The 25,947-nt window shown below is 48.5% G+C and overlaps 6 protein-coding genes across 6 annotated transcripts; 2 read left to right on the top strand and 4 right to left on the bottom strand.

Moving 5' to 3' along the window:
• The first annotated feature begins 1,470 nt into the window (after positions 1–1,470).
• Positions 1,471–3,710, top strand: F4807DRAFT_97988 (phosphoprotein phosphatase PPZ). Its single transcript, XM_048003736.1, has 2 exons — positions 1,471–3,198; positions 3,255–3,710. Exons 1-2 carry the CDS (start codon positions 1,789–1,791, stop codon positions 3,414–3,416), a joined length of 1,572 nt encoding a protein of 523 aa, XP_047853647.1. The 5' UTR covers positions 1,471–1,788; the 3' UTR covers positions 3,417–3,710.
• Positions 3,711–4,414: 704 nt separating this feature from the next.
• On the bottom strand, positions 4,415–9,314 carry F4807DRAFT_427309 (uncharacterized protein). Its single transcript, XM_047998144.1, has 3 exons — positions 9,209–9,314; positions 8,294–9,159; positions 4,415–8,205 (listed from the first exon to the last, which is right to left on the bottom strand). Exons 2-3 carry the CDS (start codon positions 8,891–8,893, stop codon positions 5,140–5,142), a joined length of 3,666 nt encoding a protein of 1,221 aa, XP_047853648.1. The 5' UTR covers positions 8,894–9,159; positions 9,209–9,314; the 3' UTR covers positions 4,415–5,139.
• A 595-nt stretch (positions 9,315–9,909) lies between these two features.
• F4807DRAFT_427310 (Eisosome component PIL1-domain-containing protein) lies at positions 9,910–12,317 on the top strand. The gene is made up of 5 exons (XM_047998145.1): positions 9,910–10,524; positions 10,594–10,654; positions 10,745–10,878; positions 10,937–11,120; positions 11,178–12,317. Exons 1-5 carry the CDS (start codon positions 10,468–10,470, stop codon positions 11,807–11,809), a joined length of 1,068 nt encoding a protein of 355 aa, XP_047853649.1. The 5' UTR covers positions 9,910–10,467; the 3' UTR covers positions 11,810–12,317.
• A 1,373-nt stretch (positions 12,318–13,690) lies between these two features.
• On the bottom strand, positions 13,691–14,894 carry F4807DRAFT_460823 (glycoside hydrolase family 43 protein; the record flags this gene model as incomplete). Its single annotated transcript, XM_048001585.1, has 3 exons — positions 13,691–14,606; positions 14,671–14,756; positions 14,808–14,894. The coding sequence occupies 3 exons, from the start codon at positions 14,892–14,894 to the stop codon at positions 13,691–13,693; spliced, it is 1,089 nt and encodes a 362-aa protein (XP_047853650.1).
• Positions 14,895–15,465: 571 nt separating this feature from the next.
• On the bottom strand, positions 15,466–18,300 carry F4807DRAFT_98088 (uncharacterized protein). The gene has a single exon (XM_048003737.1). It carries the CDS (start codon positions 18,155–18,157, stop codon positions 15,950–15,952), a length of 2,208 nt encoding a protein of 735 aa, XP_047853651.1. The 5' UTR covers positions 18,158–18,300; the 3' UTR covers positions 15,466–15,949.
• A 6,874-nt stretch (positions 18,301–25,174) lies between these two features.
• Positions 25,175–25,710, bottom strand: F4807DRAFT_98174 (uncharacterized protein). Its single transcript, XM_048003738.1, has 2 exons — positions 25,689–25,710; positions 25,175–25,627 (listed from the first exon to the last, which is right to left on the bottom strand). The coding sequence occupies exon 2, from the start codon at positions 25,547–25,549 to the stop codon at positions 25,277–25,279; it is 273 nt and encodes a 90-aa protein (XP_047853652.1). The 5' UTR covers positions 25,550–25,627; positions 25,689–25,710; the 3' UTR covers positions 25,175–25,276.
• Positions 25,711–25,947: the final 237 nt, after the last annotated feature.

Below are 25,947 nucleotides of genomic sequence, written 5' to 3' on the forward strand. Positions count from 1 at the left end.
TCCCTCTTCCCTCAATTGACTAGGCTCTTAGCCGACTTACCATTACCAATACCTACCTACCTAACCAATAATCAACTTATCACGAAGCCTGAAATTCCAACGTGCTGCATTCATTGTCCTACCCGATCCCAACCTTGCAACCAAGGCAGCTTAAAGAGAAAAGAATAACATACACAACCGCGGAGCCCCTCCTAAATAAAGCGACATATTTCTATTTGCAAAAATCGTGCATTGTAACAATCCGGCCAGTCCAGTCCAGCATTTAGACCAACCTTGTCGGTAGCTTGTCGTCATCAATGACCTTGAGCTGCGACGAGACGTTTTTACCTCGTTACACCTACCGTTAAAACCCAATCCCTTTCGCTTTCTCTGGCTTGCGCGCGCATAGAGAAAAGGAAAGAAGAAAACCAGACAACCAGAACAGTAGGGAAGGCAGAAAATAGATAAATACCTAATTAAACCGAACGAGCAGACGAGTGAACAAACGAAACAAACGGGCGATCCCAACAATCCATCGATCCATACCTAGATTCATAGATCCATCCGAACCTGGACTTGGAGACATACACACGAGCATATCTTGCCGTGTGTATAACACAACTCTCGAATTATCGGAATCAGATCAGGCTACTCAGCTTGTCTCCTCATGCCTACTACACCATACTACATACACATACATATGTAGTAGTTTCTCCATTAGGTACACGTCAAGTACTGACCTGTATGTATAATACGGTGAGACGGTTACCCTCGTTGCTTGGCGCCGCGGCCAAAAGATCCACTAGAGTCTAGCACGTTCTTCTGACCTCTGTCTTGGCTCCAAGGGGTCCCTTGGTTATATCCTATCCCCATGTTGTCTTATCTTCCACATACCTACATACCTACTACATACACACACACTACGCACACTGCGCACACTACACACCAATACCCATACCCATAACCCTTACTCATCACCTTCGCCGCATTCTCTGAAGGAGTGTAGACGAGAGCCTTTCTCCCCGCATTTTCCCTGGAATTTTGGGCTGTCTTATCCCCAAAAAAGAAGAGGAGAAGAGAGGAGTAGAAGGAAAAAAAAATATACCTAGAGACGAGACCGGCCCCAAACCTTCGTGATCGTCATCATTATCAACCTCCCTCCCTTCGCACATCTTCTTACCTCATCCTTCTCTCCTCCGCAACTCCCCGGTCTTCTTTATCGTTGCAATCAATTTTCCAGCTTCCTTTCCCCCTCCTCTCCGATGGATTGACTGGACAACTGCCGATACCCTTATACATGTGCAACTTCAACACGCATGTGCCCCATAACTGATTATTCCGACCTTCATTTTAGATTAATTACATTTCCGCCAGCCTCAAGCTCACCAGCATAGCCTCCTACGCAATTACTATCAGTCCTACCTTCTTCGCCCCGACAATTCCGTCTTTCAGTGCGACAGCACTGCGTACCCCATCCTCACTTCTGATTACTCTTCCCGCAACTCTCCGACCTATCCAGGACGCCGGCGCTCACCATACGATCTAGTAGCCACGAAGACGGAGAACAAAACGGCTCCCTCCTCTTCTTCCGAAGCCCTCCTCCTCTCCGTCCTTGACCGACTGTTCCATCCTCCCTAGGAGTAGCTTGTACGTAAACGAACAAAACATCGCCGGGCCTTGAACAACGTAGTGGTAGGCTTCAGTGCCTATTCTTGCTTGGGTGGTTCGATTATTAAGTTTTGGGATCGCGAAGCTATCTTGAACATTTATTCCGAGGATCTTTTGAAACCTAATACTCGACAAAGGACAATGGGAAACCAAGCGTCGAAAGAGGGAGGAAACTCCAAGAGCTCTGGCGGCGCATCCGGCGACCGCGCCGAGCACCTGCAATCATATCCCTCCTTTGGAAAGTCCGAGACCAAGGAATCTACCCGCTCATTTTCCAAAAACCTCCGATCCAAGATACCCGGTGGTGGGAAGACAGACAGCCCACGAAGCTCGGCGATTATCTCTAACGGAGATGCCCTCGACAAGTCGGATGCGGCGTCGGTAAAGTCAGCGCGAAGTAGTAGATCGAGAACGAGCCGTGCTGATTCGCTCGCTTCTCCGTCCTCCCCAACAACACCGGATATAGCGAATCTGCGACTTGAAGATTCGCAACCGCCTCCTTCTCCCGTTCAATCCGCCTCCATCAGAGCTGGCCACGGCGATATCAACGCCGCCCAAGCTTCGGGTGAGGTGGATCATGTGTCAGACCAACCCCCTTCTGGGGTTGTGAACCCGAATCCACACATACAACAGCAACCTGGCGCACCTATTTTGGTTAAGAAGGAGAATACTATTAACCCAATTATATCGATGCCCGGGTCCTCCTCAAAAGATGACTCGCCTGCCGGGGTTGCTATGAGCGACATCAAAGATATTGATCTTGATGATTTCATTAAGCGACTTCTGGATGCTGCTTACGCTGGGAAGGTAACGAAGAGCGTCTGTCTCAAGAACGCCGAAATCGTCGCCATTTGCCAGAGAGCTCGCGAATGTTTCCTTACCCAGCCTGCATTGCTAGAGCTTGATGCGCCGGTCAAGATCGTCGGCGACGTCCACGGCCAGTACACGGACCTTATCCGTATGTTCGAGATGTGCGGATTCCCGCCAAGCGCAAACTACCTCTTCCTTGGCGACTATGTCGATAGAGGCAAGCAGTCTTTGGAGACCATCTTGCTCCTGCTGTGCTACAAGCTTAAATACCCCGAGAACTTCTTCCTCCTCCGAGGAAACCACGAATGCGCCAATGTGACGAGGGTATATGGGTTCTACGACGAATGCAAGCGGAGGTGTAACGTTAAGATTTGGAAGACGTTTATCGATTGCTTTAATACGCTTCCAATCGCTGCTATAGTTGCGGGGAAGATCTTTTGTGTTCACGGAGGCCTGTCTCCGGCGCTGAGTCACATGGATGATATTCGCAACATCGCTCGTCCTACCGACGTTCCAGATTACGGCTTGCTTAACGACTTACTCTGGTCTGACCCCGCCGACATGGAAGCGGATTGGGAAGCCAACGAAAGGGGTGTTAGTTACTGCTTTGGGAAGAAGGTCATCACGGATTTCCTTGCGACCCACGATTTTGATCTAGTCTGCCGAGCACACATGGTCGTCGAAGACGGTTACGAATTTTTTAATGATAGGGTTCTAGTCACTGTCTTCAGCGCGCCAAACGTAAGAAAATCTTCGTCCTCAATACGTTAATCTATATACTAACCATTTGATCTTAGTACTGCGGCGAATTCGACAACTGGGGAGCTGTTATGTCCGTCTCTTCGGAGCTTTTATGTAGCTTCGAACTTCTGAAACCGCTCGACTCTTCCGCACTCAAGAGCCACATTAAGAAGGGCAGGAATAAGCGGAACAACATGTTGAACAGCCCGGTATGTTAGCCTACGTTTAAAAGGATGCATACCAATTATAACTAACTTTTCTCTTCTAGCCTGCTAGCGTGTATCCCCAGAGTGTGTAGAGACTCTTCTGAAGGGTCGCGTATACGAGGGCCCTTTGCGAGACTATTATATGGACAAATTCATTTCGCGCGAAAACGAAATTGAACCCAAAACTCCTATACTATGGACCAGAGACGCATCTTTAGGCCTGCAGGCCTTCTCTCGCCTCGAATAGTTTCACCCTTAGAAGAATGCTAAGAAGTGCGATGCGCAAGGGAGGGGACCTAGCTTAACGGCAAGTCCTAACGCCAAAGTCGTCGAACTAGATCCGGTCAACAACCCAACTCAAGGCGGACAGAAAGGCAGAAAAATACGGTGCCATGGGAATGAGAGTCGGAGGGTGTAGCAATCCTTGCGGACACGAGAGAGCAGGCCAGAAATGGTTCTACTCGGTTTACACCAGCAGTTGGAACCAAATACCAAACTAGAGCCCGGGTGGTTATCAGTTGACCGGCGAGCTTACGGGATAGGGGGAGGAGGAATCGGCGTGTTTTTATTTTCTCTCTCCTCCGATACCTCCAGGATACAATGGCAAAGAAGGACGACGGAAGGGAAATGGCGCGTTATGGGTCCTTCATGTTATCGTGTACACTATCGGAGGGGGGTTTTTCAGTTGCTAATTACCACGAAGTGAATATGCCGCTTTGCCTTGGTTTGTTTTTGGGATCGGGCTCCACGGCCACGCTTTTTTTCTTGGTTCCGGTCTTGTTCTACCGCGGATTGGAACGGGACGGGACGGAGATGGGACGGGCTATGGGCCTATATCGCGAGTACCATTACTAGCTAGGTAGCTAACGACATAATTATGTGGCTTTTCTGGTATTTTGATAATTTGTGAGAATGGGAATGAAATGTGTTTGAGCTCATGTGGACTTATTGGAGTAGATAGTTTTCGTAGGATGGTTTTCAGTAATCACGGATTCAACTCCAAATTCCAAAATAGTACTATGCTGAAGTGAAACTGTTTCTTCTGTACGGCGTACCTACACTTTGCCATGTCGAAGGTAGGTCTTAGACAGCCTTTATAAGTATGGATTGGAAAACCTTTGGATCTAATTATAGCAAAGTGTCTTTGCTATCATGTCTGAGTAGGTACCTACAGTAGTAGTTACTACCGTCGATGCTGGTCTCAAGTTACGAAACATACCTACCCAATCACCGATAGACAACCCCTTCCCCCGCCCAGGTTCTTCATCGCATACTACCTACATCTTGGAGCATAGTCGATAGAGAGACGAATCAAGCTAAATACCTAGGTACTTACTTAAGAAATGAGTTCTTGGGTTTAATGAGAGCGAGGCGCAAATTTTCTGTTTATATATACCACATCTTATCTATTCACAGCACAGGGAACGGCGGGATTTACCTCATTGCGAAGGGACTACAAAAAAGTGCTCATCGATCCTTTACAAACAGTTATAACATCTCAAATGCCCTCTTAGTAGACTAGAGTTATGAACCTTGTCGTTGTAATAGAAACACATTGTTGAATTAATGTAGCACTGGACCCCTAAAACCCAATATCTGGCTACCTGGTATCTACCCACGTACCTAACTAGCAGCAGATATCTCAAGTACTGTGGTAGGCAGGTGTGTATGCAAGGAATTAATCGATCGAATCCACCTAGCGGAACGCCCCCAACTTCGAAGTGTGAGCCAACAACTAATCCTCGTACCGAGCGGGCTTCCTCCTATTCCTCGACCGATCAATCGGCAAGCCGTCCTCATCCTCCTCCTCGCTATCGTCATCATCGTCGGTTATCATACCGCCGCCGTGGTGCCGGGCGCCGTCGCTATCGTTCCAGCTGCTGCCGTTATACTCATCGTCGCCGCTGGCGCCCTTCTTCGCGCGTCCCCTCCTGGAGATCGGTCGCACGTCCGAGTCAGAGATGTCGGCCGCCGCCGCCGCCGGGTCTCCGAACCGCGAGTCGGGCGTCGAGAGCGGGCTGGACTCCTGGTCTTTAGCCTGGCGGCGTGTGCGCATGCGCGACGGCGTGTCCTCGCCCGCCGCCGAGTCCGTTTCCAGCTCGAGCCGCGCTTCCGTGTGCTTGTAACGGTTGCTGCCTTGGGCGCTCCCCGGGGCGCTGCCTAGAGCCGGAGGGGGGACGATCTGTGCGCCTCCTATGACGACCGTGTCCCCTTGGCGTGCTTCGAGTTCTGCGCGTTGCCTGGCCTCTAGCTCCTTCTGCTTGTTCGACTTCCTACCTCGCTTCTTAGGCGTGGTTACTACAGGAGGTTTGCTCTCCACCACCAAGGCATCGTCGATCTCGTCGAGTGTGGCATCGTTAAGGATCCGCCGCGGCTTCTTCCGCTGACGTTTCGGTGTGATGTCGGGGTCGTCGTCGTCGTTCGACGCCTCCTTTGCTTTTTGGCGCTTAGACGAAGTAGCTGGGAAGCCTTTCCTTGCTCTTGGTGCTCCTAGTCGTTTTCTAAACCGGGACGGTTTCCGAGTTGGCGATGTGTCGCCGGCGTCAGCCATTACGCCACCTTGAGAATCAGACCCAGGACGGTACTCGCCCTCATCCGAGTCTTCGTCGTCAAGAATAGCACGCTTACGCTTGCGCGGCTTGATATCAATATCGGGAAACGGTTCTTCTGAAGGTTCGAGGACGTCGTCGTCATCTTCCGGCTCCGACTCCACAGTAGCGAATGTCTTCTTCTTCGGTTTGCGACCTGGTTTTCGTCCTGGCTTCCGTCCCGGCTTGCGACCGGGCTTCTTCCTCACCTTTTCTCCACCCTGCGCCGTTTTTCGAGCTTGCTCTTTAGCTTTGCGTCGCTTCTTCTCGGCCTTCTCTTCTTGCAAAAGTTTCTTGGTGAGATTCGGGAAATTCTCGCCGTAATGGAAGAATAGTTCCTCTCCAGCCTTAATGTCGCGTAAGGAAGTAAATTTGATGCGATATTCGCCGTTTACGTAGAGAATTCGGGGTGTAACATTGCAGTTGGTTTCCTGGTGATTAATGTAACGGCTGAGATTACCGTATATGGCGGCATCTACCCAAATGCCCTCCTGCTCTAATAGAGTAAAGAGGTACGATGAATTAGACGATTCGTCAAACACATCTCCACGTCGTGCTTCACGACGGACACCCTCATCCTGACTGATAAGTTCTCCAACGTACTCGATCACAAATTCGTCCTGGGCGATATCCTCGGTCGCAAAGAGCCCGTAACCGGCAATCTTAGATTTTCCAAGCATAAGCGACTTTGACTTACCTCGCTGCAGCGCGCAGTTTTGACAGCCTGTGGCATGTAGGGCATCATTGTCTGCGTTCGCTGGATGAGCCCTTTCGGATGCACCGCAGCTTCCACACAGGGCAGGATCGCATTCGCGATTCAGCTGTACGCAGATACATGGCCGGTCTTTCTGCTTAGAGATGCATGTCTTCCCGTGAGAGTGACAGGCACAGCCGGTAAACTTGTTCGCACAAATTGATGCCGTGCATCGACAAAAGCGTTCGCACATGATGTGGTTCTGGACACACCCACAGTTCTTGTGTGTACATGGTCCTTCGTGATTGCATGGATCGAAAAAGTCCTTCCTCTGATGTTCGTGAGTGTTGGTATGCTCTTGCCAGTCTCCTATGAGCATCTTCTTTTTCCTATCATACCATGGCAACGGTTTAACTTGAATGGGCTGTACCGGGGACGGGGCGGTAGTAGGCTTCGGCAGTTCGACTTTATCGAGCTGGCGCTGCACATCCCAGCAAGGTCTTCCAGTAGCAACAGCAGTTGCACACTGTATAGGAATGCTGGTATTGCTCAATGTTGAAATGAACGATTTGAGGAGCATTATCTCGTTGTCGTTCCATGCTTTGGCTCGCGTTCCCGGTCGTACATTCAAGTAGCAATCCTCACCGCAAGGCTTTTTGGCCTTGCGAGGCGTAGGATGGCCATCGTCACCCCTTTCTTTTGGTTTCTGCGTAAGCTGCTGCCGAATCATGGGCGATAAACCACCGACTACCTCAACAGAAAAGCGTTTCCGCTCATTATCAACGCCGTATTCTCCATGCTCGCATGAATGACTAGTGCATACCAAGCAACCGAGTAGTGCATATGTCTCCAGGAAAGATTCAACTGTCGTCTGCTCTTCTGCGACTTTAGATTGGCTGGGAGTTTCCTTCATCCATTTCTTAGAATCGACGATGGTATCAACCGACTTATCTAGTAAGAGGACGTCGCGAAGAGGTACAGCTCGTTCACGCAGAGCTGGATCGTTGAAGACTCGGTCGAATGCTTCTGTAAAAATCCTTACTGCTTTAGCTGATCGTGGGGATCCGGGCTCGTCAGTATATGAGTTCAAAATGCTCGACTTCTGCTGAGGGGTGACATTATCGCCCTGATTCACCATATACCGAATGAGTGTAGTCTTAGTACAATTCTCAATGGCAAGCCTGTCTAGCCACGAATCAAGGTACAGAAGTAGAGTAGTGGCACGCTCCTTTTTAATAGTTTTGGTCACCTTTTGATGTCTGCTGAGCGTAGCAAACCCAGAAGTCTTGTCCATGTTCTCTAGGTTTTCAAGCCAACGGCGGTAAACACCCTCCTCATTATCTGCGAGGTCCCTCAGATGAGGAACATAGGTTAACATAGTATTGGGGGAGAGGATATTCTTCTTTATTTCGACATGATGGAAGCTGTAGGAAGGGACCATATCGACGTTAGTCTTGATGCAGATGACGTGATGATGTTCACGTTTTTCCTGCTTTCCGGATCTACCTTGGCCTACTTGCTGTATATTCGTTAGTTGAACACTCATTTTCCAGCCTATGGCATATAGGATTGCGAATTACTCAGGTTCATGCATTTAGGAGACAAACCTTTGTTTTAATTCTCATCGTATCTGATGACTTGCTAGAGGCTTCGACCGGGGTCCGCTTCATATCGGCGAACCAATCTTTCTTACTAGTGAACTGTTGCACAGGAGCTTCCTTCTTCCAGGCCATGTGAATTAAGCGGGCAGTGAGCTTAGCCCCGTCTGTACCGATCTCTTCTGAAAAATTCCGTAGAGTTTCTTCAACCTTGTCGATATTCCACTCAAGCTTCCTTGGGGTGTGGTGTTTGGGTGTCCGATGGATGGAGGATGTGTGATGATGAGATGACGGGGGAGTTGTATCTGGAGCATTTCTAGAGCTACCAGACGATCTAACTGGTAGGGAGGCCATCTTCGCATCCTGACCGACAGGCTTTGATGCAGAACCTTTTATTTGTCTCGGCGGTGTTGCCGCGCGGATAGAAGTAGAGTCTTTTTGCAAAGATGCTGCTCGCTGATCTGAAGACCGTTGAGGGCTATCAGGTTTCCGGATACGTGAACCTGGCTGAGATTGTGACTGCGTGCTTCTTCTAGAAGAATCATCCAAGGCATTTGATTCTTCAGAGTCAGACACGACGGCGGTCAAGTCAATATGATCTCTCGTCATTGCGCCACCGTGGCTGCCGCTGGGGCGCACACCGTTAAAATCTAAGTCGATGTGCTCGTACCGCCCCTGCCGCTTTGATACTCGTCCTTGAGCCTACCAAGGATGCGACTGTGATAGACCCATCATCTAATACGATCCATATATTAGATGACTTTGACTGAAGGTAGTCGTGATAGTAGTAATTTTATTTGACGCGTTAAGGATACCGACGCGTCTCCAACAACCTGGATGTCCTCGGAACCCCTTAAAATTAATCCTTTGAAAGTCTACGATAAAATTAGCATAGTAAATCTTTAGGCCTAAGGTAAGACAAACCAATGAATGGAGGATAATTAGGTAATTATCATGAAGAGAATCTTTTGAAGACAAATCACGTTGATACTTTGACGAACCTGATTTAACGTGAACTTTAACTTTTGAGTGACGCGCTGATGAGATGAAGTGATACGAGATGACCCGAGATGAATTTCCTTATCTAATCAGTCAAAAAGAGAGTGCTCAGGTGGCTGCTTCTGTGGCTAATATGTACTCCACTTCACCTTACAAATCTAGCTGCAAGGTTCTGTTGACTTCCTAGGAAGTCAAGTTGCACTAAATAACCTAGGCAATTATCGATAGCTACCTACGTATGTAGCAGTTCATGAAATTCAACGCTGTCATTATTCAAATGAGAAAGAACATATTCATCTATTAGAAGTCTATAGGTCTTCTACATACTGAGTAGTTGTAGAAATCTTTGAATTTACTAGTCATATAGTCATACGTATATGAATAAGAAGACAGTCTCATGATTGTTCTTCATTTAAACTTTCTTGAGTCAAGCAATAGTAGGCGGATTTCCAGGGTTACGTAACTTCAAGAAAGCAGTTAATTACCTAGTTGGGAGCTAATATGGACGCATGCATTGGAAGCACGCGGAACGTAACATCTACAGATCTACAAGTATATTTGAAAAGGACCTCGTCTAAGACGTGAATGTCTTTACTAAAGAATAAGATCGACACTAGTAGCACACTACCTATCTGAGTCAATTGTCATTTTGGGACTAGCCTGGCCCTATTGAAGACTAAAAAGTACAATTCGGCAGCGATGACGTAGGGCCAGAAAGGAACCAGCTTTATTTCTTTTGTTTCCACTTTTCTGATTGTCAGAGCTTCCAACAGCCAGTGGACGGATTGGCTGACAGCCCAATCCGCTACAACCCCATGCCCGCAGCCCGTATCTCTTCACCCATGGGGCCATCATCTCCATCTTCCGTTTCTTAAATAGAAGATAAAAAATAGTGTGTACCTTACGTATGCGATCATCCCAATCCGTCTACCTTTATTAACTCCCCTCCACTTTCTGACTCAACCATACAAAGCTTTTAGTATTCACATTTACTACCTCCATCTCTACCTCTACCTCTAAATTCTACTTGTTCTATACGCCTGCCTCAAGCGAAACAAGCCCAAAGTTACCGAGGCTCCTTGATAATATTGTAACAGCATCCGAACTAAAGGTTGTTTCTCGACGTCCATTCACGTCACATCATTGCACCAATCTCACGATTCATCGCCAATTCGCCTGCCACGATGCATCGAACTTACTCTATGCGCCAGACTCGGGCGCCTACTGCCTCTCAGATCCAGGTAAGGATTCATTGCTTTGTTCAATGCGCTTCCATGACTACGACACACTGCTAACCTCGTTGATTCCAGAACCCCCCTCCCCCGCCATCATCCACCAAGTCCGGTAGGCTGTTCGGAAGAGGCGGATTTGGTAAGTCACTTAGGAGTTCCCAACATACGATCACCTCTCGGGTTACTATCTTCGGCATTATGGAGTTCAATAGGCTGACAAGAATGCTAGGACATGCGCTCCGTCGCAATGCTGCTGGCGCCTTCGGGCCCGACCTTGCCAAGAAGTTGACCCAGCTTGTTAAGATGGAGAAGAATGTGATGCGAAGCTTGGAGCTTGTCGCGAAGGAGCGCATGGAGGTCGCTGTATGTTACATTACCCGCAGCGCCAAATTATGTTATGTTTTGTTAACGTACCCCCTAGCAACAACTGTCCCTTTGGGGCGAGGCCGCTGACGAGGATGTGTCTGACGTCACCGACAAACTTGGTGTGCTCATCTACGAGATTGGTGAGCTCGAAGATCAATACGTCGATCGGTATGACCAGTACCGAGTCACTATGAAGAGTATCAGGAATATTGAGGCATCAGTACAGCCTAGTCGAGACCGTGAGTATTGCTAGGCAACGGACCAACAACCTAGCCCACCAGCTAATACCAGTAAAGGCAAACAGAAGATCGCCGACCAGATCGCTCAGCTCAAATACAAGGAGCCCAACTCGCCCAAAATCGTTGTCCTTGAGCAGGAACTAGTTCGCGCCGAAGCCGAATCGCTCGTTGCCGAAGCCCAACTATCCAACATTACCCGTGAGAAGCTGAAGTCCGCCTATGCGTACCAGTTCGACGCCCTACAGGAACATTGCGAGAAAGTCGCAATCATTGCAGGGTACGGAAAACATCTGCTCGAGCTAATCGACGATACCCCTGTGACTCCCGGCGAAACCCGCGCCGCGTACGACGGTTACGAAGCCAGCAAAGCCATCATTCAGGACTGCGAAGATGCGCTGACTAACTGGGTGTCATCGAACGCAGCCGTAAACCCGAAGCTATCCACGCGAGCTCGCACGCTGTCGACGAGACGTCGTAACAACATCAAAGCCCGATCAGAAGGCCTAGACCTGTCAGGTCAGGATGCGCCGCTTAACGACCGCGAATCGTGGGTTGCGGCTGGTGAACCCAAGAATCACGAGTACGAAGAGGAAGAGTTAGAGGAAGATGAGCAAGCCCATTCTGTATTGGATTCCGAGACTGGATTGAACGGGGAGCACCGAGGAAGAGCACCAGAGATGACAGCTTAGAAGGCTTGACGGTCTCGGCATTCTTCGGTTGCAGATGGCAACCTATTATTAATGTCTAATACGAGAAACCTTGCGACGTTTATGGGGATGCCCGGTATGATATTTAGGGCATACAGTTTTGTTTTCAAGGAGTTCTTGAGATTAATCTCAGGAGTTCTTGAGCACCGGTTGTTTCGGATGACATGATAGGATGGATGAACGGACAGGACCTAGGTGGCGTGGAAGTGGAAGGGCTTTTATGCGACACACGACAGGAGAGGGTCTCGCGTTCTTCCGAACAATCGATCAACAACAGTGTTTTTCTTGTACTTATAGTGGCAAAATAATATTCTTGGCGCCTTGTCGGGGATGATATACGAGATGGACTTTAGGAAAGAGAAACGAATGCATTTGAAGCATTTCTTGCCTTATCTTGACATCGTGATCTTGTAACTCATGCCCTAGTGTATCAGGACAGGACGTGTCATGGTTTTTAGAGAGATTGATCCTGGAGTTACGACATATAAGGTATACAAATAGAAAACTCTTAAGTTAATTTCCCTTATGTAACTTGCCCGAACTCCATACCTAAGTTCGGATTATACTGCATCTCCTATCATGAAATAAATACCAAGAAAATTGAGAGGATATAAGGAAGCACAGCTCACGCTGAACGAATTAAAGACACCACAGAAAAGCTTCCAGCCCCAACACTCTTCATATATAGATAATTCCTACGAATCAAACACATAGAAACCACCAACATCTATAACCCAGGTCCATAGAAAATCCACCTCGTGGGACATATCCTGCCCTACCGTTCATCGCGAGACCTTCCCACTAGGTACCCCCCAACCCATCCTTGACAGAATACACAATACCTATCATAACATTATATATACATGGTCATTAGGTATCATTATCATTACCCAATACCTCCGAGAAGCCAAAAACCGACTCCTCCTCCTTTTCTTACCTCCACCATTACCCCTTTCCCTTCCCCTATCCCTATCCCCCAATACCTACCTGGTGCAATAACGATGTTCCGTCTTAGCCCACCATTATTTATCTTCCCTCGGGACAAAGAAAGTAATGTTCACACAAAGCCTTTCATCGATCCCGCCGTACGGGGGTAACGAGGCCTCGTACCCGATTCTCATGCTAGAACAATCTCATTACAACTGCTGGACGTTTATGCATATTACCTACTGTTAGGCAAATTCATGTATTCTAAACACTAGTGCTGTAAAATTTACCACTACCTAGGTAGGCATTATATCAAAAGATTAGTTCTAGAACAGTACTGGGTGAGACGTAGGTAGTGTAAGACGTCAAAGGGAGTGAGGCGTATTGAAACTGGTAGGTACCTAAGTATCTATGGAAACTTTTCAAGATATCTACTGTTGCTATCAGTGTATTATTAAGGCGGCTTATACCTCGATTTGGCGTTGGCGTTTGTTACCCCTTACAAGCCTTTTATCTAGCCGGGATTCTGTCCCATCTGCCCTATATACCTAGTCACCATGATGGATCTCCATATTCAAAGTCCTTGACACATCTATACGAAGTCCCCTAAACCCAAACTTAACCACATGCCCACCTGTAAAGAAAGCTACCTATTGCCTAATTTGCCAATATCTCTTGTCAAGCATATCAAGAAAGCAAGACATAATCATAAGTAGATAACTTACGATTCTCAGATTCTATAGAATTAACAGTCATCATAAGCAATAGCACACTACCTATCTCGTGACCTCAATATCTCATACCGTATCATACCATATATACCATGCGTTACCATACTTCAAGTTACTAGGTTGTATCCTCTCCCCTCCACCACAAACCTCTTCACATCAATTCATCAGCTTAAGTACTAGTAGTCAAGTATGTAGCAAACCCCACCTAACAACTCCCCAATAACATTCTCAAGTTCTTCTCGCTCGCTGCCTCTGCCTTGCTCTTCCCACTCATCCCTAACCTCAGCTTCATGCGTTTGACCAGCCCTCCATCATGCTTCTGCATCTCCAAGCCTAGGGACCTGCCCATGTACGGTCCGTCCCTCGTGAACGCGACTCTTTGCGCCCGAGCCCTTCTGTTTTCCCACCCGTCCGTCGGGCTGTCAGTGGCATGGTATATAGCCACGACCTGGTCTCCGAGGGCGATGAACGAGCCGTGGCCCGGCCCGTACGGACCCGCGCCGTGTCTTCGCGTCTGCATGAGCGGCTCCTCGCCCTTACGCCACGATGCCGGGTCTAACGGGTCACCGCCAGTGTACCTGAGCAGTCCCATCTTATATTCGTGGGTCCAACTGCCTCCGCAGCTGAAGACCAGACCCTGCCAGGAGATGCCACCGTCGGGCGATCGCAAAAACTGCGGGCCCTCGTTGATACCATGGTCCGTGCCGTTACCCTCGCGGGTGATCTCCCATTCATGCTGCGGGGTGGAAATCATGATGGCGGGGCTAGCTGCGCTCGTCGGATCCGAGAGCTTCACAATGAACAACTGCTGAACGAGGTCCGAGTCGTTTTGGTTGTCGAGAGGCCAGCCTGAGTACACGAAGTAAAGTTGACCGTTCAGCTCGAATACGGTACCATCGATGGCCCAATGATCCTGCGTGGCGTGAATACGGCCTAAGAATTCCCATTGCCCCCGGCATGGATCTTCGGATGCGGGTGGTCCGCCTAGCACATACATCCGGTGGCTCTTATTACCATAAGCTGGGTTCGCAGCGGCGTAGTAGACATACCATCGGCCGTTTAGAGCGTGTAGCTCGGGAGCCCAGAGGTCGGCCGAGTGGTCTGTGCCTTGAGGCGGGGTCCTGAATAACGAGTCAGTGCCATAGCTTAGGGAGTGTTTAAGATATCTTTAGAGGCTAACCATACCAAATTACATGTCTATCCGCAGAGCTCTCTATATCCACCAGACTACGGGAGGACCATATCTCAACTCTATTCCCGGTAGTAAACGTCTAAGTAAAATCAGTCTACTGATTTAGGCAAAGAGGATGCTGAGAGCTTACGAGATAATAGCGCCCCCTGAAAACAGTGACGAAGGGATCCGGAGTGCCCACGGAGGTGATGGTGAGAGCTGAATTATCGTACTGCATGGCTGCGGCGGGACCTCCTAACAACAAGAACGGGGTTACCGCGCGGCTTAGACCCATTAAGGCATGCTTCAATAAGATATACAGCATTACGTCGCGGGCCTGACTTTCGGTGGGTGACGTAGGCCCAAAACTATACTCGTTTCAGTATGCCGATCTGCCAGTCTGCGATTAGGTTTCGTCCAAGGGGAAAAGGCCTAAAGTCGTGGCCAAGCCGGATATGGTGGATGAGTCGGAACGCAAACTAGGTGGAATTGTTGGATTTCCGAATGTAGTAAGGTTATGATTGATCGCAGTGACATGTGTCCTGTCAAGTTAGAGGTAACCCAGAGATGGATGACGACGTCAATAGAGAGGGTGGACAAGAACAAATGACACCTTTCCAATTGCGCACCACCAACGATAATTCGCGGTGTAACTTTGAAGATAGTCAATGGTGGTTATGATTTGGAAGATGAGTCGATATTTAACAAAAATCAAAAATCTCAAAAATCCAATAAACTTCTGTACGACAAATGGTCGCAACTACCCGGCCTGACCGCGTAAGTTCCCACCACCTTCCCATCACCTTGATAACTCGATAACTCCTGACATTGAACTCCAATTATCCTAGCCCGTGTCCCTCATAAATTCCCGATGTAAAAACGGTTGACATCAGCATACCTCCCAAGTCTCTGCACTGCGTAACGAATACCTAGATACAGATGACGTATGTTGGCTAAATCAAAATGCTTCAATGATGTTTATAAAATGAAAAAATCCAAGCGCCGCGCTTCGCATACCCCAAAATGTATCGAGTATTGTTTTTGTATGGAGCGTGTACCTTCCAACGCCCGAAAGAACAAATGGTATAATGACGGTGAGATAGGTCAGTAAATGGTGTGGTAAAATTCCGACATAGGCCTCATTCCAAGTAAAAGAGAGAAGTAAAAATGGGATCGAAAAGGTGAGTTGGCATTTCCCAGCAAACATATGCGCCTTGTTCATGACATGAATGTTCGAAAAATCAAAAGCCGAAAATCAAAAAGAGCCCAAACCCAAAATAACGCCTGAGCTCTTTAACTGTAAAAATCACCAGCATAGGCATGTTCTGCCTCCCATCTAAGGAAATCTCCCAGGTCGTGTCCGAGATTGTAGCCCATGGGGACGACGTCCATATCGTCACCCTCTGGGCTCCGAACAACCCGAAGGTCTAACATTGGGCTCTGAGGAAGACTGGCGTAGCTCTCGCGGCCGTCATAGCTCTTGTAGCTCGATTGGTCGTCGGAGAACATTTTCGAAGTGTCCAACTCGAGTCCGGACATGTCACGATCTAGTTGACGGCTTTCGGCCGCCATCCTGCGCTGAGACTGCTGCCACCGGTGGTGCGGACTGTACGGGTTGTCCCTCTCGATTTCACTGTATGACACGTCTGAGTAGTCCTCACCCGATGTCGTACTCGTGGGACTGGGAATTTCGTAGTCCTTTACGAGGCCTCCGGGACGGCTAAAGTTCCACGAATCAAACCATTCGACCAATTCTTGGACCTCCTCCGCCTCTCTGCGGCGAATCGTGTCGTCGCTTTCAGAGAACCAATCTCCGGCTCCTCCGGAAATAGCCATTTGAAACGCTGTCCAGTCCAGTCCTTCGTCCGCTCCGACTTTCATGTCTGCTATCAGATCGCTTTTTGCTAATCGGATTGGCCCGTGTCGGAAAATGGGACTGGTCATGGAGCATGGTGACGATTGAAGGAAAACGTAATTTGAATCGGCTACAAGATCTCGTGAATTCCCTAGACCCGGGCTATAAAGGTCGTTTTTGGGTGTTGTGACAGCTGAGGACTCCGGTATACTAGGCAAGGTCCCCTGACTTCTCCTAGTAAACCGTGCGGAATGTCTCAGCGGTGGCGTAGGGAAAATTGCATCTTTGTATTCCATCGGCTCTTCTCCAATATCCGTCCGAGACGCCGCCGACATGTTGGAATTCTGGTTCTCATTGTGACCTTCCAGCGCAAAGTCTCGGCGTACGACGGCTTCGAGACCTGGTGGGTTAGGTCTCTCCGCAGTCGGAGTCTCGACGTCGAGTTCCACGCTGGCAGACTTGATGCGAGAGGGAAGGTCGTCGAGGTGAAATGGCTCAATCGGCGTATCGCTCGATTCGGTGTCAAGAGTCTCGGTCGACTTCTCCGACTGCATTATCGACATCCTACGCAGTCTGTACGCTTCTAACTGGCTCGGCGTAAGCATTTCATCCACCTCGACCCTTCGGAAGAATTTCCCGCTGAACAGCTCCGTCACATTATCCGATAATGCCCATCCTGGTCCACTTTTCGCCGCCGACTTGGCGGCACCAGGTTTCCGGCTCGGCCGCATTGACCTCGTCTTTGACTTCTTAGACTTCTTCCTCTTCACTCCGGCAGTCGCGGTTGATGTTCGTCTAGGCGATTGAAGCGGCGAAGTGACAACTTGTAGTGGCGGGTTCTGTACTCGATTTTGAGGGACAGGCGTTGCCGGCTTCAATATTGGCGATTGATCAGGTGTAGGTATTCGCGGTAATTCTTTGTGTGTGTTACGTGCGTTATTTGTGTTATTTGTTGTATTGGTATTTCCCGCAATTCGTACTTCGGTGAGAGCGCTGATGGTCCTGAATGCCTCATCTGCCTCTTGAATGAGTTGTTGAATGTTATCCGAGATACTCGACAATGATTCAGATTGTCGCAGGCGCTGCTTTGATGTCGGTGCTTTGTCCTCCGATTGGTAAGATAAAGCTTCCGTCAGATCAAAATTCGAACCTGGCAAATCAATCTGGCGCCTCAGAGATTCTGAAGACCTTCCGTGACCCTTGGGTGGAGGTTTGGGTGGGAAGTCATCGCCTCCGTAGCTCGTGGCGCTAGAGAGTTGGAGAGACTCCCTGCTGTAATCCTCCTTTGAGGATATGGAACAAAGCGGCGACTTTGACCTCTTTGAATCGAATGATTGTGATAAGTTATAGTCGTTGTGTCGGTCGCTGCTATTCAATGAACTAGCTGAAGAACGTGGCGTTTCGTGTGATGGAAGTGGTGGTAAAGGGTCCAGTATGTCATGAATACTTTGTTCCCTGCTAACTATAATCGGCGGCGGCGGTCGTTTCTTACTATAGGGCCGCCTCTTAGGCGTGCCGGCGTCTTTCCGTCCCGCTTTGTTACCCAGCCTGTCGGTTCCAATAGTAACCCCGTCATCATATTCATCTTGAACTCGTCTCTGTGATATGAACCTCCGAATACTAACTCCCGGTCTAGATAGCATCATGGTGGAGCGCGGACGCAAGGGAAATTCAGACAAACAGAAGGGAACGGGCTGTTCTGGGGGGAGGACTCGACATATATGAGTGTGGGATCTACAATTGGTGGGTGGCACAAGGCTCTGCAACCAAGGAAGAGGGCCAGCTGCATGCTACATGGTAGTTATTACTGAGCATCTTGTCATTCGACAGTACACTGTGGCACATGTACTTACCTATGTAAGAGGAAGAGAGGCATACTGACGGAATGCGGCGGTAGACCCTGGTCTCCGCTACTATGTAAGTATCTTTTGAGTACGGCCTCTACGGCGTACACGAGCGTGGCTCTGTGAAGGGAGCCCTGCGAAGCGGGAAGAAATGGGGGTCCTGCAGAAAAGAGACAAGCCTGGGCAGCCCAGTTTGGAGCAGGGGTTTCTCTCACTAGGGATTCCGTTATTTTTATCGTCTATTGGTCCACTCGGGAATTACTATTCGTGCAAGTCATGTTCTCTATATCCTGTAGTTCCCTGCTAGATGATGCTTGATGCGGATCAGCCGGGATATTGGTCGAGATACGTATCTCGCGCTGCCATGAGTCGATCTGGATCATAGGTACATACATGCGCATGTACCCTAAGACATCAGATGTACATGTATTCCGCATAGCCTTAGCCTGGGGGAGCGTACGACTAACCATGATGCCCATGATACCACAATGGGCGTATTAAAAGGGAAGTCGAATTGCCATGTTATCGCTAGGTTACATTCGTACGGGGCAATGTATCGACTAGTTGGCTTGACTAAGAGGTTATTGAAAAATTGACAGATAGGATATGCTCACTTTTCTCACTTCGATATATTGCTGTCATGCTTACCTACTACTGAGTAGGCGGGCTAGGTGTCTTCTAATTTTCTGTCTTAATTCGACTGGCGGGTAATATGCAGTGTTTCCTGCTGATGTGGTCACAAGTGCTTCCATCCGCGATCATTTGAATTTTGAGTTCTGCATTTTGGATTTTGCATTTCGCAAGTGTGTGTCGCGGTAACCACGGCGGGACGGCACAACATTAGCCATGTAAGATACCTATGCGGTGATCTCATCCGGGACCGCAACGGTGGAAGTATTGCTGGAGCCCGCATACGTACGCTGAAATATCGAGTACCGACTTTGCGGGCTACTCGATGAGCTACCGAGCTGTAGAGGAGGGCTTCGTCCGCATTGCGCAATGCAACGGCACGTCGGTGATGGCTCCAATGTCCCCAGTGTCCCTTGGGATAACAGCATAGCCTGCCCACAACGGGGGAAGCTTTTGAGGGGCAATTGGTGGGCGCGCAATCCATGAAGCCCATGAGGTAACATGAGCTGGACTCAGTGGACTGTTGGCAGATTCGAGGTACATTACTTACCGGGGGACGAAACGGGTTGGGTTGGTTTTCTGGGACGCATAGTACAAAGTAGAAAAAGGATGCGACGTAAGATAGGATATGTAGCTAAGAAGTTAGGAACCGAGGTCCTTGGTTCAAAGATCCATGAATCCTAGATACCCAGGTCCTAATAGAGGCACGACTCGGGCAATCTTCCCATAATCGTAGCTGACCAGCTACTAATAAATTAACGAAAGCGAACGTGGAAGTGAACGTCATGGGCAACAATATTCCTTCTGTGGAAATAATGATATAATCGCGAATTAGTCATGTCCGTGATGTTCGTAATAGTCAGCCAAGCTACCTAGGATGCCTGTAAAAGTCAAGCCAACCACGGAAGAAAGAGACCAAGTCAACGACCTAGGTCCAATTTCTAAAGTAGCAAATCGAAGGAGACAAACGAGTAAGGCAATTCTTTCAGGAGCACGAGGTGTAACGTGTCTAAGGGACGTAATTTCGTGTATGACTGAGGGATAGGTGCATATGAACGGCGCAGGATAAGAGAAAAAAAGATGGACTGGATTGGTAACAGCGAAAAGACGAAAGATCCAATTCAAAGTAAGTACCTACCTACCGCATAGGTACCTACCCCTCGACCCCTCCAGCTTCCCTCTAGTTTAGAGTTGTCCACCCTGTCCACTGTTACCTTGTAATTAGTACAGATCGGGAAGCCATGGAATCGGCACTCGCACGTGATACCCGCAACTTTTGACAAGCGAACAAGCGAAACACGGAAACAGCCTTACTTACAGTAAGCTACTTCCTAGAGCTGCCAGAGACAATTCAATTAGGACATATTTGTTTCGTATATAGGTACTTCGGTAAACAGCAAGTGGAGATGTGGCTAAACTGTACGAGTACAAGATCCGCTTGTCTCCAGTGAAGAAGTTTAAATCTTAGGTAATATACATAAGTACATCATGCTCCAGCTCCCACCTGGACATCCTGGGCATGCAGCCAACCGCTGCCTTGCTGCAGACTTTCAACTGAGCCACCACTATTTTGTGCTTGTTTGATATCTTTTTTCGGTAATTGACCGCGTATCCGACCGAGTGGGAAATCAATCGCTGGGCCTGCAATTCAGACACACGGACACACAAACGACTCCGAGTCGAATATGTGAATTGTGGCTTATAGCTAAAACCGTCCTGTCAAGCCTCGCTGCCTGTTCGCTTGCCGGGATCGAATAATCGTGTCTGGAATAAGCGCCAAGTTCGATTTCAGCGGCCCATTGCGTCTTATGGCCCCCATCTCCCCTATACGATGTTCCAGCGATATGTGTCCAGCTCGCACCAACAACCGCGGCCGCGCCAATGATCTCGTTCTCCGGCTCGGCTCACAAAAGAGAACCCATCTCGGCTTCTAACAGTTCCTACCATGACACCCACAATCGACGACATTCTTCATCCGTCGCCAATCATGTTCCTTATGAACTGCCGTGGTACCTACTAATAGGCCATGTTGGACGCGTAATGATACTTTTTCCCTCTCCCACGATTTCATCTAATCTATATGCCTCTCTTTCTCAGGAACTTTTAGACTGCGGAACTTTTAGACCATGAAAAAGGATACGGTAACCTACTTTAGAATGACGATAGCTATTGGCTATGGTGAGATTTTCGTGTTGATCTGGATGCATCTCACCAATACATTACCCGCTACGTCCGTAAGCTTACGTCTTAACACCGCCCTCCGACTTTACAACTTTTACGGGAAAATAGGTCACGGACTGCGGCGCTTAGGTAGAAGCCGCCCAAGTCGCGCACCTATTTTCAATTGCTAAGCCTTCCTTTCGTTTACATGGATGTACGCAAGTTACGCACCTTGACGTTACGGTTATTACCCATTCCTCTCCACCTAGCTACATCCGCGAAGACCGAAATCATCGTCAATTGAGTCACTGGAACAGGTGATGTGTTTTGATCGCCATGCTTCGTCGTTAAGCATTCAAATCCGAATAGAAGCCTTTTTGCATCGGTCTCGGTATTTAGGGAATGTCCAAAGACCAAAGTTTCAATTCACCGCACGCGATTAAATGGACCGAGTCCATAAATTCCACTAACCCGGCGTCGACATGGGTCTATGTAGGTATCTGTGGGTATAGCTAAAATAGGTATAAAAATACCGTTGCATACCTATCTCGATTCCTAGCATGCGTATCTATACACGTGTTTTATTTCCGTCACTGAATATCTAAAAGTGGCTTGTGAATGGAGACACTTTACCTATTGTAATCCTTATTTTTGGGATTATTCGATAAGCAATGGACTTTTGAAACGACAGATTCATTAACTCTAGCCATCTATATAGAAAGAATTTAAGGTAAGGGGTATAGTTATTTCAAGATGATGCCATTCCCAGTTATCTGTCCGTCTGCCTTGGATAGAGGCTCTCTAGGTGAGAGGAGTCCCACAGCCAAAACAAACACAGCTAGACAAGGAAGCGCCATCTCTGCCTCATTGAGTAGCCCTCGCGTGTTACATCCTTTCCCGAACCAAATTAACGAGTCGATTGGGACGCTTGATTATACGATTGTGGTCTAGTCGAATACCAAGTTTCCAATGGATACAGGATGCTGTTGTGGAGATCTGACGACATTTGCAGTATAGATAGGTATCATCGTTAAAGACCACTTCTTTGCCGGTAATGATAGGGGCCTCAAAAACGTGGCTGCCCTGTGAAGGCAAATATTCTAAGGTATTCCCACTTTTTTTTTTCGCGCGTAGAGAGCGGTATGATGTCGTGATAGGATTTTCGAGGATTGGTGTACGTCACAAACACACCTAGGTAAGCTCCCATTACCCAACATCAATATTAGTAAGAAATCCTTCCACGACATCTGAACCTGAAAGGGAGTTGCTGCTTCTCATAGCCTTGGCCTTTGGCAAGATTTGAATACATAACTGCGAGCACGAATGTTGTATCTTCGTTGTACTTGATAGAAGTAGGGATTGATGTCAATCTGGATGAATCTCAGTGTTGGAATTCTCACTCAAAGATAGAGTAGTGGTTAGGATCATGCACTCTTAATCTACTTAGGTAGTATATATGCCGGTTTTAATTTACCACCTCTTTAATCTTGAAACCAACCTTGGAACTATTGAACTATTGAACTCTTGTAGCCGAAATACCCGAGTGTCCAGTAAGTTGCAATACCAGTTGAATGGTCTTTCGCCGTGATCATGACTTGCAGGGCGACGTCTGATCATGTCACCGTAGCTTTAATGGTCTAGACACCTGCAGTGCTGACGCCGTGCCTCTGCTTGACGTTCGCTCCCCGTCATGTCTGCTGCTGCAAGGGGCTGACGCGATCAACCACTCGAGCGGTATTCTCGATTCTCTCTCAGCGCCTCTCTCCTGTCATTCTTACTATACCGTGTTAGAAGGGTTGCATCTGACCCCCAATGTTACCGATCCTAGAGAGATGAAACGAAACGATTCGCCTGCAGCTCTGATCTGGGAGACTGCTCGAGTATTCCAAAGCTGCAAAGATGCATTCCGACCCCTGGCCCCCTACGTGAGTAGGCGATCCGGGGGTTGTCTGTGTGTTGTACATACGCAGTAGTATGTATATGTGTAGGTAGGTATGCATTCAATTCCACAACCCCGTACGGATTACGGTAAGCCGCACCGGCCTCCGCATACGTATGTTAATCGCGCCACGTGAATCGTGCCCCCCGTACCTATGCCGCCATGCATCGTCTGTGCGGATTTGAAACCCCTGAAAGCGTTCAAGTACGTAGCTCCCCAGCGACGAAGCCCATGTCCCTGCCGGGAGTTCGTGGATCATGACTAAACCAGCCTAGTAATATCTCAAAATCTTGCGTAGATGCCTGAAAAAGACCCGCGGCATTCCTGCGAAGGAATCGGGGCTTGGATAGATCTAGTTTCGTTGACTTGTCCGGTTAGTCGAATCCTCCCACGTGTGACATAGGAGGCTTGAGCAAGGCTTATTTGGCAGGTTCGGGATATATCTACAGCGTCGAACCCCCCGGTCGACAAGGACCAAAAAAGATCCCCCTTCCCTAGTTATCCATTAGCTCGCAAATTATTTTAAGGGATTTTTGTTTTATTCAAGGCTATGCCTAATATAAACAGATATGCCGACAAATACCGCATGACTTGCAGCAGATCGAGTTGATTAAACTTATACCGAGGCTTCTCTTGTTCAATTCAGGGTCTCGCATCCTAATATGGCGATCCTCATCCTATCTCCCCGCACTATGACGGGGTCTTAGGAGTTGACATCACTGAACAGTAAGTCTTTTCTGAGGGCATTGAAGACATTCAGAGGGAATTCACATACACCATCTATTGTAAAGTAACTCTTGCAGATTCAGCCTCATAAGATGTGAACACCACGGGAACATGAGACATCCCTTACACTTCGCTACCATCAAGCCAAGCAAACATACTCCAAGGAAGGCCACGTTGAAATTTCAATGCCGAAAAGCCGTAGAATCATGATCCAACAGGATGGCTTAATTAGCGAAGCGTGTCCGAATTGCAACCTGGAAGCTGCTTCGATTCGATCCCCAGTTTTGGCCTGGCTCGCGATGGCGAAAGGATTCAAATACATATGCACGAGGCTTACACACCTGCCTAAACGGACCAGGAGCCCAAAATCTGCCCACGTTTTTAATTCGCGAAATCACTGGAATAATATGCAATAGTTATTTTAGAGTTGGCTGGCGTTATCTTGATTTACTGTGTCCGGTTTAGCAACGCCTAGGTTAGGTTAAAATCTAGCCCCGTCCACCCAAAAAATGCCTACGCCTCTTTTCCCCCCTGCATCTTGGAATCCTTCGAGACCAAGAACTGCGAATCTGGGTCGTACGGGAAGCCCCCTTGCCCGCGCCAGATTACTTTTCCTACTCAACCTGAGACCAGGAACCAAAAAGCGAAGGATAATGGATGTGGCGAGAGCTAAAACGGTACGCGAATGATCTGCCGCCGCAAGGCGCCTTGAGAGAAGGCTGCTGTCTCGACGCCGATGTTTGGAGTCGGCGTCGGCGAAGGTTAAAGTAGGTAGCATCTGTCGCAGCATTCCTCCCTGCCAGGACCATGCATACCTACATAGTATGTATATCCGGCCGTCGCCTCTGTAAACCAATCCTCCGTGTCGGAGCCCGCCCAACCAAGCTCGCTCCCGACGAGAAAAAAAAAAACGAGAGAGGCATATGCCACTAGGTGCAGGTGATCTGCCCTTCCTGGCACGGCCGGAGAAACAAGGGCGTGATAGGCAAGAAACCCACGAATTCGGGCAGGAGGAAAAGCCCCTTCAGTTAACGAATGAAGTCTTCTGCGTGCGTTGCGCGCGGAAGGACGCGCGCGATGCGGAAATAAGAAGCGAACATCACATCATCTCCGACCTGGCCGGCCCGAGTTTCGTGCCGCCGCGGCGCTTCCTCTCCCGGGGAAAAAACAAAAGAACCAACTCGGGCAAGGAAACCGTCGTACGTAATAAGCGTAGTTTGTTAAGCCGCGACGCTTATGTCACCAACAGGAGCAATACCTAGCCAAGACTCAGAAACTTGGGTTCGGAGAGAGTCGAAATAACGTCAAAAAAACAGGACAATTTCAATTTCAATTTCATAATAGTTCCCGATGAGGGTTTTGCCCCCGTGTCCCACGTCAGCCGGCTTATTATATATGGAAACAGGCAGCGAAATATCACGTTTGGGATATCGTACGAGACGATTCAAGAGGCGAAACAACGCATCTTAAAGGATCTCGTTCGCCTTCTTTATTTGGGGGGTGGTAGTAGTTTTCAGGAACGAATCTTTGGCGTGTCGAGGCACGTACGGCGTCTGAGCCGGAGGTTGCGTAGGGGCGGTAGTACTGGTAAGTCTCTGATCTGAAGATTCCTTCAATTCATGTGATTTTTCGTGTTCTTGGTTCAGCTTGGAGGAGGATATTCCGCCGAAACATGAGCGAAAGCAGTGGCCGAGGAAACCAGCGTTGGATCCACCGTTATCGTTGTTGGAATCACTCATGATGATCTCGGTGGATATCTTCTATGAGGCGTTCGTTATTTCTCCGGTTCTAGCGTACCACGATTAGATTGGCCGTGGCTTTCTCGGTAAGTCACATACGGAACTGTAAGCATTTTGACAGGGAAAGGATAGGAAGTACCTCGGTGATGAATAGGGGCAGTTGGATCACGCGCGATTTTACGCTCTGAAATATATTGGGAAGGATCGTGAAAAGACTGGTAGATAGATGCGACCAACGAGTCGATAATTGGTTCCCTTGCGTTAGGAATTCCCGTTGTAGCTATGATGCAGTAGAAAATTCTCGCGACAATTCGCATGTGGAGCTTTGTATAATACCAATGTTGGTAGAAAGGTCTTGTAAGTTGAGATCAACGCTTGTAAATCTCGCGTAGTCCACG

Source organism: Annulohypoxylon truncatum (genome assembly GCF_022578515.1).
Source record: "Annulohypoxylon truncatum strain CBS 140777 unplaced genomic scaffold F4807scaffold_18, whole genome shotgun sequence".
NCBI lineage: Eukaryota > Fungi > Ascomycota > Sordariomycetes > Xylariales > Hypoxylaceae > Annulohypoxylon > Annulohypoxylon truncatum.